Source organism: Clytia hemisphaerica, unplaced genomic scaffold, assembly GCF_902728285.1.
Source record: "Clytia hemisphaerica strain Z4C2 unplaced genomic scaffold, Clytia hemisphaerica genome assembly, whole genome shotgun sequence".
Taxonomy (NCBI): Eukaryota; Metazoa; Cnidaria; class Hydrozoa; order Leptothecata; family Clytiidae; genus Clytia; species Clytia hemisphaerica.
The window spans coordinates 31,762-46,666 of NW_027103859.1; the positions used below are offsets into that span (position 1 = coordinate 31,762).

Below are 14,905 nucleotides of genomic sequence, written 5' to 3' on the forward strand. Positions count from 1 at the left end.
GTTCCTTATAAACGTGTTCCTTATAAAAAAAAACAACGTATATCGCATTTCAAATCACACATATATTTTTCAGATAACAGCATTTTATGAGCGTTTATTTATCCAGATGAAGATTAAGTATCAGGCCGATCCGTAGTCATTTGTCTAAAGATTGGAACCTTTATCTTTAGAAAAAAATTCCAAAATTTGCAGTAAATAACAATTAAATTTTATCAATTCAGTGGATGTCAAAAAGTGTGTCAAAATCTAGCTAAATAAAAGCATAACACGGACTGCACACAGAGCTTTTTAATAAAGTGTTCATTTCAATAGGAAAACAATGGTTGTTCTCTTGGGAGAAGTGCCTTCTAGAGGTAGTTGGTTATCTATTATTTTTACATCGTTGATTGAACAAAGGTTAATTAAAAGATACATCAGTAAAATGTCAAAAGTAGTAAAATACTGATCATCGAATTAAATTTTACAAAAAACGTTGTATTTCATGGCAAATATTGCACCCAATAAATACAATTTCTAAAAAAAAAAACACATTAAATTGTTTCGAAGTTTTCAATAAACAGTGTTTAAAAATGTTTGCAACAAAGTACCACAGTTTTTACGAAAGATTTCACCATAGCATCATGATGTGGAAATTCGCAAGGTTTAGGTTCACATCGTACTAAAGTTTAAGATACCGTGTGTCAACTCAAACAATTCTTTCCAGTTCTTTTGCGTATCCTAAACAATTTTCAATGATCTTGAGTGAAGACAGTTCTTGTTTTGATTGGACGTCTTGTCGGAAAACGTATCTGTTACTCTCCACCTTCCAGTTTTTCTAAAGAGAAAACAAAATAAAAAATAACGCACTGCAATACTTAGGACTTATTCGTTGCACGAACTCCTCACTAGAACCTACTTAGCCTTTCTATATTAATTATGATTAACAAAATGATTAATGCAGAAACCCTTTCGATTATTAGGTTTTTAGATCGGTTATTTTTGCGAAGTTTTAGATGGAGTAAAATAATGGATAATTTTTTATCTTCGAATCATACCCAAAATCCTTTAACTAGAGAATAATGGTAAAAAATTAACGCCACTTTTAAGTAAAATTTGCAAAATTTTAGCCCTTTTTACACCGGCCCTTTTAAACGCCGGCCCTTTTAACGCCGGCCCTTTTAACGCCAAATGCCTAAAAATAACGCCAATAAGGGCCGGCATAAAAAAGGCCGAGAAGGTATACTACTGTATTACACGCATTATAAACCACTCTAGTCTATAGCTAAGAAGTGTTAAGGTTCTCGAAAATCGCTCCAAAGTTTGTCAATGGGGGAAATGGATTAGCTTGGGATCATCGCAATGGAAAGATGACAATCGAGTACCAATTTGACCAAAAAAAAAGTGTAAACTTTTAAAGGGATTATCAGATGATTTTTGATATTTGACTTAGAGATACCTTTTATGGTCCAGAGACACTTCTGATCTTTTGACCAGATTTTTTTCCTAAGCTGTGATATTTGACTCTGAAATCTCTAAAAATGAGTCTTTGCACAGTCTTTACGTTGAATTTCTATTGTTTTCAAGTAAAATTTTGAAAATTCAAAGTCGAATATCTCAGCTTTGGAAAATATATTTGGGTCAAAAACTTTTAATTTAATAATCCCTTTAACAGATCATTGGTGTATTACCTTTGAAGCGTAGTTTAAAAGATCAGTTTCTTTGTCGAAGAAAAGCATTCTATAGGCTTCTTTTTGTGAGATTTGGTCGTATGATTTTTCTATACAAGTTGCAACTTCATCCCTAAAAGAAGAATTCAAGATTCTAAAATTCCTTGACCACACTACTGATTTCACATGACTTTATAATAAATTGGAGTCTCCATAACTCGAAAACGCAGGGGGGACACAAATTTTAAGGAAATTTTGAGTTATGGAGTTAAGGTTTACAAGGCATTGTTAAAAGAAGGGACCTTAAAACTTTTTCCAGTTAAGGAGACATTCGAGTTGTAGAGGTTCGAGACTCCGCTGTACAAAGAAAACTAACATAATTAACCACGACTGCTTACCTCAATGTATCAAGAAGTATATTAATAAAGAAGTGATAACTTTCAGCTGGAACATTTCCTTTGCTCAAAAAGACCTGAAAAGAAAAATAAATTCCATATAAAGCGTTCAAAATAAAGGCTAAAGTCTTCTTAGATCTGATTTTATATGGGACTTAGGATCAAGATCGTCATTGTTTTTGCACGCCACGCTAAAGCTCTAAAAAGGATGTGTAAAAACATCCATCCATCTCGAATTTGTAAGGACCGCGATCGTTTCAAAAAGACTTGGAATGACAACAATGTTGCGTGATTTTGTTTAAGAATAGGGCGCCGTATCAGAAAAATCGCAGCACGTAACAAGATTCTTGTTATGAAAGTGGATATTTTCCTCCGATGGTTAAATTTCAAGCGCCTTCAGAGGTTTACCGTGTGCGTAAGAAAATTATGATAACTGTTAGCAGGTTACATGAGGATTGTTCGCTAATTAGCATTGGATGCAACACTCGATGAGCACATGTGTTTTTAATATACACTCTTTTTTTATAAGCGTACAGGAAAATCAGGTCGATCAGTATGCTTAGTAAAATCTCATTTTTCAGCCTTAATTTATGCTTAGACTTTGTTTTGTTGATTTTCTTTGGGTTTATGAAAATCTCGAATTTTTAAGTCGGAACATTGTGATTAGGCGCCGCAGGCGGAAATCTTTGGTCTAAGAAAGCTAAAACAGCTTTAAAAGCAACCCTAAAAAGGTTAGCGTTTTAGAAAAGCTGCACAAGTTTTTTTGCATTTCAGCTTAGAGGTAAGCTTAGCATTATGCTTATTTTTTACAGAGTCCGAACCAAAGTATGCTTATAAACGTTATGCTTACAACAAAAAAGGTGTATATAGAATAACGAGAGTACGACAAATGAAAATATTAGTATTGACTTCTCTTGACCCGCCCTGTATCAAAGCCGAAAAATTCTTTTTAAGTACCTTGTTATAATTTCCTTCCATCAAATACTGTTCCAACGCAACGGGACATCGAATGTATACATTTTCCTGTAGCTCTTTGGCTGGAAGTAATTCTAGTTCCTATAAAGTAGACAAATGTTATTTAATTTTCAAAATCTCATTTTGGCAAAAAAAGTCTAAGTTTGAATTTAAGGATACAGAGAATTGGGTCATCCACATACTACTACTAGGTACGCAAAAATTTCCAAGATTTTTGCCACTCACTTGAATGCAGAGAACATAGAAATGCTGTCATTTAAACAATATACCTACTCTTTTGCTAAACCTCCTAAGCCCCCATTCACCGCTTACTTACTATATACCTTAAGTGAATATTGCCAAAATTCGCCAAATTAAATCCTCGCCAAAATTTCCAAATTCGGCAATTCGCCAAATTAAATCCTCGCCAAATTTAACAAAAGCTATCTATCGCCAAATTAAATCCCCGCCAAAAATCGTATTTTGGCCAATCGCCAAATTAAATCCATGCCAAATTTTATCCACTTAAGGGTAGTATGGATTAATTACCCTAATTGGAAGATGATGAATTTTCAACGTAAAGTACAGACTTACAGTGTGAAATTCAGCGAGACGGTTTTGAGCCAACAAACACATCAAGTTGAGACCAAGTAATTGATAAAAATAAGGTGATTCTGGTAAAAGTGAGCTGAAAACGAAAATGAAATATAAAAAAGAAATTTACCTTAATTACACAAATATTACTAGGCAAGTATTAAAAAAACGGCCTTGAAATTTGCACGATCTGAAATTAACACGAATTTTTCTGCTTTTTCAAGGACACCACGGCTGGTTTTAACTAAGGGTTTTTTTTATTAATATGAAATTTTTCAATTCGTGTTAATAAAAAGATTAGTAATATTCGTGTAATAAGGTAATTTAGTTTTAATCTAATTTTTCTTTAATAAAAAAAAAATATCTTATGTATGTATGTACGCCGAAACCAACCATAAATTTAACCCTCATTTTACAGTGCGAGAGTTAACACAACTTCAAATATGATATAATATATATTTAAAAATACCACTAGAACATACAGTAAGAAAAAGCTTTATATACAGTTTCTTCAAAAGCCAAAGTTATAAGTTATAGTTGAAGCCTTCGAAGCAAAAAATACAAAAATTTATTTCAAGAAAAACCCCATTACTTTTTTGATGATTTATAGCTTATGGACATGCTCTAGTCTCAAAATGTCACCTTTTTAGTAAAAAGGTCATTTTTGCCCTTAAATTATCCACGTTGAATCATTTTTCATGTTTTTCATATACCCTATAGAAGATTTGAAGAAATCATGGTTTCATCCATGATTTCAGTCCCCCCTTAAAACAGAAATTTACCCCTTATCCATTTTCCCCCCCTTATCTTCCAAAATTTATTAAAGCTGCCCCTTAAAAGGTACTCCCCCCTTAATTTTCACTCCAATATTTTAATGTCCCCCCTAAAATTTTAAATGTTTCAAGTTTGAAGAAATGCAGCAAATTTAGAGAATATTGTGTATCATGAGTACGGTTTTTATCAAAGCAAATATTTTTACATAAAATATAAACAAAGGTTTGTTTTTAAAGAGATCATTTTTTCAATTTCAGGAAACATTCGATTTTAGAAAACATTCGATTTTAGAAAACATTCGATTTTAGAAAACATTCGATTTTAGAAAACATTCGATTTTAGAAAACATTCGATTTTAGAAAACATTCGATTTTACAAGATATTCGATTAGATTTTAGAAACATTCGAATTTGAAAAAAAATCAAATTTTAATGCATTTGGCTGAAATACAGATTCTTGAGAAAAGAATTGAGTCTGAAATAAGAATAGGAAATTCTTCTCAACTGTCAAAAATTACTCCCCCCTCAGATAATATTTATTTGTTTCTTTGGTGCTCTTAAGCCCTAGCCCCCCCCTTACTTCAGATTTTCCAAAAATTTGACCCCTTAAAGCTTTTTTCAAAAATTTAAGTCCCCCCTTATTTTAAGGGGGGCTGAAACCATGGAAATCCTTACCTATAATCGAAGTAATAGCATTTGAGTTGTGATATATATCTTTCAAATGATGGAATGTCTTTTTTGGCAACACTCCATTGGACACCAATTTCTAAAACATCTCCTATAAAGCCAAGAAAATTAAGTGAAAGTTTCATGGAAATAATGAACCTGAACTTGGATTATAATTTTTACCCTATTAATTTAACCCCATCAATTTGGGCATCTTAATCGAAAGCTTTTTTCAAGCTGATTGCTGTTTACAAGACGCCACTCTTCCTTATAGATAAGAAAATTAGAAGAAATGAAATTACTGTTTGTTTATCAGTTTTTTATACAGGTAGCTACACCTACAGTAAACACTAAAATTAGTTTCCCCAAAAATAATTTCCCAATTAAATTAACATAAAAAAGCTTACTAGCAACAATAAGTTCTTGTGCAGAAGGTGTTGTGCCTGAAGTTGGCATGAATTGTAACTCCATCAATGCAAGCTATTTTATAAAGAAAACAGAACATCATTAGTATAGATTCTCATTTTAGTTCACTTTATTCCATCATGTTTAAAAAGGTACTGTATCCTCTTTTATCTTTTAACTTCATTTAACATTATTATAAATATAAGTTGGTAGGGTATGGCGTCAGCAGTCATTTTTGGGGCAAAGTCAGAAAATTCAAGATGTAATGTTTTTTTATGAAAATATAACCTATTGCGAGGCATTCTGGGCAATTTCTAAGGTCAAAATTGTTGCAAATCTAATTTTTTTCATTTGATGTACTAGATTTTATGAAGAAAAAACAAAATAATCGAATTCGGTTGAAAATTGTTCCCGTTTGAGCCCTTAACGGGCCTTTTTAAGCCAATTCTGGGTAACAAAATACTTTTTGAGTTCATGTCTATTGCCATTAAAGAGAGAGGCCTTTAGTCAAAAACGGGGTTTGAAATATTGCGTTTTAGCCAGTTTTAGTAGGGATTTGAATTCCATAATGGCAGATATACCAAAAAACTAGACCCAAATGATTTTTATTTCCCTGGAGTATTTTCAAATGACTGCAAAAAAAATTCAATCCATGCCTTTGGCCATATACATATTGCCAGTTTGCAGAGTGTGGTACGTTTGCTCGAGATCTCGAGTGCACAACTCGGAAAAAGTCAAGTGCAGGTGCAAAATTTGAGGTTTTCAAGTGCAAGTTCAGACGGTTTTTTAACCTTGAGTGCAGAGTTCAGCTATTTTTTCCTCAAGTGCAGCTAATTTTAGCAATTTTTTTGCCTTTTTGGGCGAATTTCCTAGGTATAGGTGCACCTTGTCCGGACCAAAATTTATCAGGTGCGTTTTTCCAGTGCGGAACTTGGTATTTGCAAATTTTTCCTCGAGTGCAGCCTTGCCATACTCTGCAAACTGGCATATTAGAGATTTTTCCAGTCCAAAATGGGATTTTTGCTTGAAATATTTCGTTTTAGCAGGGATTTCAATTCAAAAATGGTGGATATATTAGTATTCAGGGGGGGGGTTGACGCTATGATTTGATGCCCCACCCTAAAGTTTTTGCATTTGTATGTCATATTTTGTATGCTAGGACCTCTTGTGGTAAATGGAAAGAGAAAAGAGCTAAGTTTAGTTTTATGGCACATTTCTTTGGTCACAAGTCAACAAGTACACGATGAAGCGCTTTTGCAGCTTAAATCTTTGATACATCTTTTGATTTGAGATCTTTATATGTCGGACTTAGGCCCTTCTAATGTAAAAATATGACATTCTTTTGGAAATGTATATTTTACGTATATAATAGATGCAACTTATAAGCATAGTAAATGCAGCAGAGTGGACTTAGGCCTCTTTTGAATTGAACATCTCTTTTATCAGAGCTTCAGTATGAAGTTTTGAGCCTTTTTAACTTAAAAAACTACCGTGAGATTGGAGGCTAACATGCATAGCCCTCAAATGAATGACCTGGCTGGTCATTAAAATACAAACTTTAATCAAAACAAAAATGGTAGAGTAGAGCTGTGAGCGGAGCTGCGTAGTTTATTTGTTTTGAAATTTTGCTGCTTTGATGTAGACCTTTTCGCCTTTCCATCCGCCATATTTAACTGTATATGCAAAAATTATGGTGGCCGAATCGCCTTGGTGAAATCCCCTAAGAAAGTATGCAAGACATACGCAAAAAGAAAGTATTAGTATAAAACTTACATGCATAGTTGGCATTATATTAAAGTGTAATCTTGTAAAAGAAAGATCAAATTTGCTTCTTTTGAAAAATAAAAATAATTATCTTTGCTCATCTCTTAGAACAAACACTTAAAAAAACCATAACATTAGACATAAACTCAAGCTGAAAAATCACCAGCCAAACGATCAAATTAAAATATTGATCTGAACCCCCTGATTTACAGCGGCTTTTACTAATGTGTTGCGATTGACCTTGTGTATCAAAACGGGGGTTTTTCAGTTTGCGTGTTTTTAAAGTTTGATGTGTGTACTCCATCTTCGTGGAATTTTTTAATGGTATTAAAACAGAATATGTTATTAAGAACAAATTTCTAAAGGCTTTTGTTGTTCTGTAAATATTTCTTTTGGATTAAGAAATTCCATCTTTTATTGTTTTAATGATAGGGGAGTCAGCCAAATTTTCAAACTTAATCAGAAGAAACAAAAGTAGGCTCATCTGATAGCCCTAAGCATAAGAAAAAAAATTTGGGGTTACCTTTGAGAAGTGATAAAGTACTTCAAAAAATGGATTGTGAAGGGCTCACTGTTTTGGTCAAAACGCATTCAACCTCTTCCAAGCCAAATCGAAAGTGCTGCGTGCACCAAAATACCAAAATATCCAAAAATGGGGCGCGGAAGCAGACTACAAAGATGACGTCACACACGCGGTCTGCTGGCACGAGGTTAAAAACTTCTCAACCATCATGTTTTAAAATAGCAATTTCTATTGAAGCAATTCATTTGAAGAAAAACAAATGTTACCACCAGAAAGCCCAAGCTTTAAGGATTCTTTTGATGCCTGCTGATAATGTAAAAAAGTTAAAGAAAAGTATAAAAAATCTTTAAAATCTTCTTTACTTTGATTTTTCTCTGTCACCTTCCGACTAAACCCTGCATTAGCAGACTTCAAAAGAAAGCTTGAAACTTTCCAAGTTCAGTTAAAAAGAAATGGGAACGATTGGACGCTTCAATAGAGACGGCCGTTTGTTTACATCTCCATCAAAAATTTTTTTAGTGCTATGACATTTTCTTTCTCAAGATGGCGACAGGTGATTGGAATATGAATGTAACTTTCGATAGAAATAAGATATCGAAGTGATTTTTTTTTTAATTCTCATCTCTGATAAATTCTCTACCGTAACTTGGTCTAATGTCGACATCCCTCCTCTAATTTCAAAACCCTTTTTATCAGCTGAAATTGATAGAAAGGTTGAAACTTTTCTTTTCAATCGGTGATTCAAGCTTTCATATTATTCCTGTCTCTAAAAAAGGGTCTCGGAATTAGACGAGGGATGTCGATATTAGACCAACTTACGGTTATTTGGAAAAAAGTTTGGGTGCAAAACTCAAAGTATCGGGTAAGTTATGGGTCAATAAATTAACTTGAAGACCGAAAATACGGGCAAATTCGACCTCCCTACTAATGTTTATAATTTCTTTATGATACTTCATGCTTTATTGTCTTTTTTTAATCTTTGTGTAAACTTGCATATGTTTTGTTTACAAGACACCTAAACAAAACACCTGTTGTCGGTTGTGTGCAGCAACCAATAAAAGGTCACTGACCAACGCCACTTATTATCCAGTTTTCAGAGTATGGCAGAAATCATTTCCAGATCTCCTCGACGTCCAGGGCAGAGATTGCTCACTTTTCAAGGGCAGAGGCAAAATTTTGAAAATATCTACAGTTCAGGCTCAGGGGCAAAATCATTGAAAACCTGTGAAAACTGGCTATTTTTACCTGTTTTTCTGGCTTTTTTTGTGGTGGGGAAACAGATCTTAGGGACAAAGTTTTATGTTGGAAATTTTCCTTGGGGGTATAACCATGACATGCTCTGAAAACTTGCTTATTACAGTGAGGCTGGAACTTTGATTTTTGAGGTTAAGGATTTTACCAGTTTTTTAGCGATCTTTGCCTCGCTAACCCAAATCTCCCAACCTCTTTACCTTTAAGGAAGATTGAATAATTTTAGAGTTTTTCAGCGTTCCGAAAAAAAACGCAGAGCAGAAAGATTCTCAACAACAAAATACATCTTTTGGTCTTTGGGTTTGTCTCTGACGTTTTTCCTTCAAAGAATACCGATCACTTTCCTTTTCCCCTTGAGCGCGTGAGAAAAAAATGAATAGCTCGAATTTTCGCGCGGGCGAATAAAGATGAGGCGGCAATCTTGCACTGAGGGTGCTACTTAATTTCCGCCCTATTTTGCGCCCACGATAGAATGGTCCAATCACGGGGGTATTTCAAATGATAAACTATGTTGTTATGTATAGAGGACCCTGCCGAGGCACCGGACTTTAACGAACACCGGACACGCGAAAGTCTGGTGTAAAATGAAAATTTTTTTACCACCGGACAATTTCTACACCGGACTTAAGGAAGTCGGATGTCCGGTGTCGGAGAAGGATATTTTTTCCCACCGGACAATCAAAACACCGGACATGGCCAGTTAATGTTAATTTTTTGTATCATAAATGTCCGGCGTCCAAAATTCCCTGTACGCAACACCGGACTGACACCGAACTTATTGCGTCTGGTGTAGCGAAAGGATACTTTTTGCCACCGGACAAATACACCGGACAGTCCGGTGCGTCGGCAGGGTCCTATGTATAGCTGTTTATTTTCTGAGAGATACAAATAGTATTTTGAATATTATCAACTTACCTTAAAGGAAGAAATTTTGGCGGAAAGAAAATTTGGCGGATTTGGCGGATTTGGCCAGAATCCGCCAAATCAAGTTCCCGCCAAAATTTCTTTTTTCCGCCATCCGTCAAATTAAATTCCCGCCAAATTAAACTTTTTGAAAATATGATCTCTTTTAAGGTGGTTTTGCATTTTTTTTGCTGTTTTTATTTTACGACATTTTAAGGATAAATTTTTCAGCAAACGCCAAATTAAATTCCCGCCAAATTTAGTTTTTTCGTCCATCCGCCAAATTAAATTCCCTCTAAAAAACCTTTTTGGCCATCTGCCAAATTAAATTCCCGCCAAAATTTCTTCCTTTAAGGTATTTATTGAAGTATTTTTGAGCGAAAATTTAATTACATGGTTAAATAGAAACAAACGATAACAGTTATTCCTCAAACCCCCAGGAAAAGTTTTTTTGCCGACTTAGCTATTTTACAAATCTCGGAAAGAACTCCCATATAGGAATTCCGCCGATACCTAACCCGATTGGTTAATTTCGAAACGGCTTCAAGAAAGTCATAATGGTAGATAATTTTAAAAGTTTCTGAGGAAAATGTGTGTAATTTATCGATGTTGATGGCTTGAAGGAAGGAAACCTCTTTTAACATAAGTATTTTTTCCAAAGTGTAGAGAATTTATTCAGCTTTCTTTTGCAGAAAAAATCAGCACATCATGTCTTCATTTTCCTTCAAAATTTGAAAATGAGTACTCGCGGGTGAGTTTTTTCAAACTTGTTGTTCGCGGCACGGCAAAATACCCAGTTTAATTGAACCGGGTTGGAAATATTTTGCTTCATTTCAAAGAACTGCATAGATGAAATTTTTTTTCCATGGGTCAATTTTGTCTTCGAAGATTGAAGAAGCTTTTAACGAACAAATAAAGTTCCCAGTTTTCTTCCTTTTTTCCCTTTTTCAGTTTCAAGTTCATTTTTATTCATTTTCACGCTCTTAGCCTGAGACGTCCTATCTCATTTACACTGGGTGACGAATACCCCATGCAAATGCTCACCCCGTTCATTTGCCAGGATGTGCCTGACTGAAAATTTTTCATTTAATTCCAGAGACAGCGCTTCGATTTTTAAGGCCTGGTTTATACGCTAAAGTAAAAATAATTCTGCATATGTAAATGGGTCATTATTAAGGTCCGGCAAAATTTCCGGGAAACAGCCTATTCGGTGGTGCGCGGATCTAGGTGGGTTCCGCCTCCCCCGTAGATCTTTTTCTTGGGAAGTTGATCTTCAAATTAGTTTTCAAGGTTGGCTTGGCTCAAATCTTTTCATCTATGGCTCAAATTTTAGGCAATTTCTCAAAGTTTTTGAAAATGTTAATTTCATTAAAAAGCGCCGGGTTATTTTTTAATGAATCCCTTCAGAAGTTTTGCGCCGCATTTTTTTGCTTGAGAGTCAAGTAAACGATATAGCGCTTTCGCAGCATTAATCTTTGATACGCATTTTGACGGGACACTAGTAGTGTGACTAACTGTTTATTTAGAGCTAAAGAGAATGCCATTTTAACTCCCAGACGGTGCCAATCGAACAACTTCGAACAAAAATCGCAATCGAACCAATCGAACGTAATCGAACGCGATCGAATTAATAGCAATTCGATTGTCCAACGTAATCGAATCTTAATCGAACGGCTGAATCCTGGGTAATATTCGATTGCGTTTGAGTAAGGTTAGATTGGTTTGATTGATATTCAGTCAGGAGTTCTATCCTAATTAAGCATATTTTTTTCGAGCGTACGGACTTTCTTAATTAGGATTATACCTTTGTTTTTCAATCCTAATTAAGAATATATATCGAATTTCCAGTTTTTTTCCAAAAATACAAATTTCCGCAGATTCTTATCAGCCTCCAATGAAAGAATTTAGTGTGTAGAGCAGATTTTGAAAGTTTGATACAGTAATATGGATGGAGTCTTGAGTTATGACATTTAGAAAAATGTTCTATTACCCGCGACAAAACGCAGGTGTATTGCCCTATCTACACCGTAGCAGATAAACATTTATAATGTAGCACGTGCTTTAAAATTCCTAATTAGAACTAACGTGCCTAATTAGGCAGATTTTTACTTATGGCGTCATTTTGAAGCCCTCCCCCAAATTTTGTTTTGATTTTTGGCTCAATATATCATCTTTGACCTGCTCTATCTATTGCTCATAGTTAGAATTTGCGGATTTTGTTTGTTGGTTAAGAGTCTGAATTTTAAAAATCATATTCTTAATTAGGATTGAAAAACAAAGGGATAATCCTAATTAAGAAAGTCCGTGCGATCGAAAAAAATATGCTTAATTAGGATAGAACTCCTGACTGATAGTTGACTATATTCAATTGGTTCGATTGATTGTCAATTACGAGGTCAATTACATTCGATTTCGTTTGGTTACGATTATGTTCGATGAGTTTGATTGCAATTAAATTAAATTGGATTACCCCGTTAGAGCTTTTTATAGCGTAGGCGGCCGAGCGCTTAAGTCCCGTACGAAAGTGAATAAAATCTAGTACTATCAGTTAGGAACATTTGGCGAGTTCCTGTACGCGGCCGCAATCAAAAAAATCATAACCACGCTCATAAAAAAATTGTGTTTGTGTCTTTTTTTACCGTTTTTTGCCTAGATGATATAGCAAACATAGTAAGTATAAGCAGACTGTGCCTTTGATTGGCTGTAAAAAAAATATGCGTCGGTAGAAATTTCTTCAACTTTCAACAATGATAGAACACACCTATTTAAAAAAAATTAACCAGCGCATTTTTCATCTTTCTACTTCTTCATCTTCCATGAAGCTCTCAAAGTTAAATAGAATTTAAGCACATAAGATATTCTTATAATTGTGAAATGTCGTTCGCGCTTTCGCTACGGTGGAGTGCATGACGTAACTCGCGCGGCAACAAACTCGCCTTCTGTTGGCTGGTCATATTGGGCGTTTTGGCGTTACCACCCTCAAAGCAGTGGGCGCCTTCGTCATTCCGCAACTCTGTCCACCATTTTAAATGAGTTAACAATAGATCCAAAAGGGCGCCCTCATCAAGAAAGATCATTTGCTTTGGTCTCCGGCTTTGGGAAGCAGTAATGTTTTCGATTGTTTTCGATTGTTTTCGATGGAAAATGGTAAGAAACTTAAGTTTACAAGTGTCATTCAGTTTTTGTTGGCTGATAGAATGGCAGGATCCTGGATGGTTTCCCTAACTGACTATTGAATCAGTCGAACATAATCGAATACTATCGAACGCAATCGAATACAATCGAACGTAATTGAAGCAATCGAACGGCAAGTCCTGGGTAATATTCGATTGCAATTCGATTGCGTTCGTCAATCGAATTGCAATTATTCGATTGTGTTCAATCGCGTTCAATTGATTCCGGCGTTCGATTCGTTCGATTGGGCCATTCCAGAATTTGTCTGTAACAGGGGGGCGGATGACACAGGATTTCCGAGGGTAAAGGTTTTCACTAAAATTCGAAATTTCCAAGGCGAGAGAAGAAAATGTATGAATTTCCAAGGCAATTGAGTTAAAAAAGGCAAAAAAGAGTGGAATTTCCGATGCATTTTGCAAAAGTACATGAATTTTTATCGGAATTTCCGACCACCACTGGAAAAGAGAAATTATTTCCGAGGCTAGAAAAAATTAAAAAATGCACGTCGTCCGACGGGGGGTAACAAAAATTTTCTGGAATGGCCCATTGACATCGTCTGGTAACTCCAATAAAAACAAGCTAGATGCTGAATGGACCTACCTGATGATGAAAGTTAGATAGCAATGCGAGGAGAAAAAAATCAGTCAGAAAATATATCGTTTAGCGAAAATGCATAACGCAATAAATTCATTATTGATTGTTGATGGGGGGAGAGGGAAGGGTTGTAGGGAAAAATTAATAGAAAGTTCTGGTCGCAGTTTTATTGACAATTGAATCATGCTTGATGGTGAGCATTGTTATCAATAATGTTTTTGTGTGAAGAACATAAAAATACAAGGAAAACATATAATGAAAATCTGCAAAGACGGCGAAAAAATTTTTTCTCAAAAATCGAACTCGGCCATGTTTTGAGCATTGCATTTACGCATCTTTCTGCAAAAAATCAGAAAAAGCTAAAAATGAAAATTCGAGAAAATGTAAAAAAAAACGGTTTTCCGGCATATTTCTGGCATTTTCGGCCGGGAAAAAATATTTTTCGAAAATCGGGCTCCGTCACATTTTAGGTATTGTCATTTTGCATCAGTGTGCAAAATTTCATGAAAAAATATAAAGTACAGCTCGAGAAATTCAAGAAATACCGTTTTTCCGGCGAAAATAGGCTGTTCCGGCGATTTTTAGAAAGTTCCGGCTTCAAAAATCACTTATATTGACAATTAAACCATGCTTGATGGTGGGCATTGCTACAAATAATGTTTTTGTGTGAAAAAACAACGAAATATAAGGAAAAAGTCCAATGAAAATCTGCAAAAACGGCGATTTCCGGGATATTTCCGGCATTTCTAGCCGGAATAGAATTTTTCTCAAAAATCGGACTAATCCATGTTTTAGGCATTCCTAATACGCATCTTTGTGCAAAAAATCAGAAAAAACTAATGATGAAATCTCGAGAAAATGCCAAAAAACCGGTTTTTCCGGCATATTTCCGGCATTTTCGGCCGGAAATGAATTTTTTTCGAAAATCGGGCTCCGTCACATTTTGGGCATTACCATTTTGCATCTTTGTGCCAAAAATTAGGAAAAACTAATGAGCCAATCCCGAGAAAAGCTAGTAACGAACGGACGAACGAACGAACGGACGAACAGAGGTTAATTTATAGGACCTACAGCCCACCGGGGTAGGTCCAAAAAAGGAAGGGAAAGATTCAAATAACTAAATACATAAACATTTACCTTCATCTTAGTCAGCATATTACCAACATTGTCTAAATTCACAGGCTTCTTAGACCATTCTTTGACCAAAGTTTGATACATCGTAATCACTGGTCCGAGAGCCGCCATTTTGTTTGTTGTTCTGTA

General features: G+C 35.1%; 1 protein-coding gene across 1 annotated transcript; it reads right to left on the minus strand.

Annotated features, from left to right (window-relative positions):
• Positions 1-453: 453 nt before the first annotated feature.
• On the minus strand, positions 454-14,899 carry LOC136808304 (26S proteasome non-ATPase regulatory subunit 8-like). The gene is made up of 8 exons (XM_067064840.1): positions 14,780-14,899; positions 5,436-5,508; positions 5,038-5,140; positions 3,590-3,683; positions 2,999-3,097; positions 2,045-2,118; positions 1,668-1,779; positions 454-814 (listed from the first exon to the last, which is right to left on the minus strand). Exons 1-8 carry the CDS (start codon positions 14,885-14,887, stop codon positions 686-688), a joined length of 792 nt encoding a protein of 263 aa, XP_066920941.1. The 5' UTR covers positions 14,888-14,899; the 3' UTR covers positions 454-685.
• Between the last annotated feature and the right edge of the window lie 6 nt (positions 14,900-14,905).

Coding starts and splice junctions, on each gene's coding strand:
- LOC136808304 (XM_067064840.1), bottom strand. CDS start 14,887: ATGGCGGCTCTCGGACCAGTGATTACGATGTATCAAACTTTGGTCAAA. Junction 5,141..5,435: donor ACAAGAACTTATTGTTGCTA/GTAAGCTTTTTT, acceptor TTGGCTTTATAG/GAGATGTTTTAGAAATTGGT. Junction 3,098..3,589: donor GTCTCGCTGAATTTCACACT/GTAAGTCTGTAC, acceptor TCTACTTTATAG/GAACTAGAATTACTTCCAGC.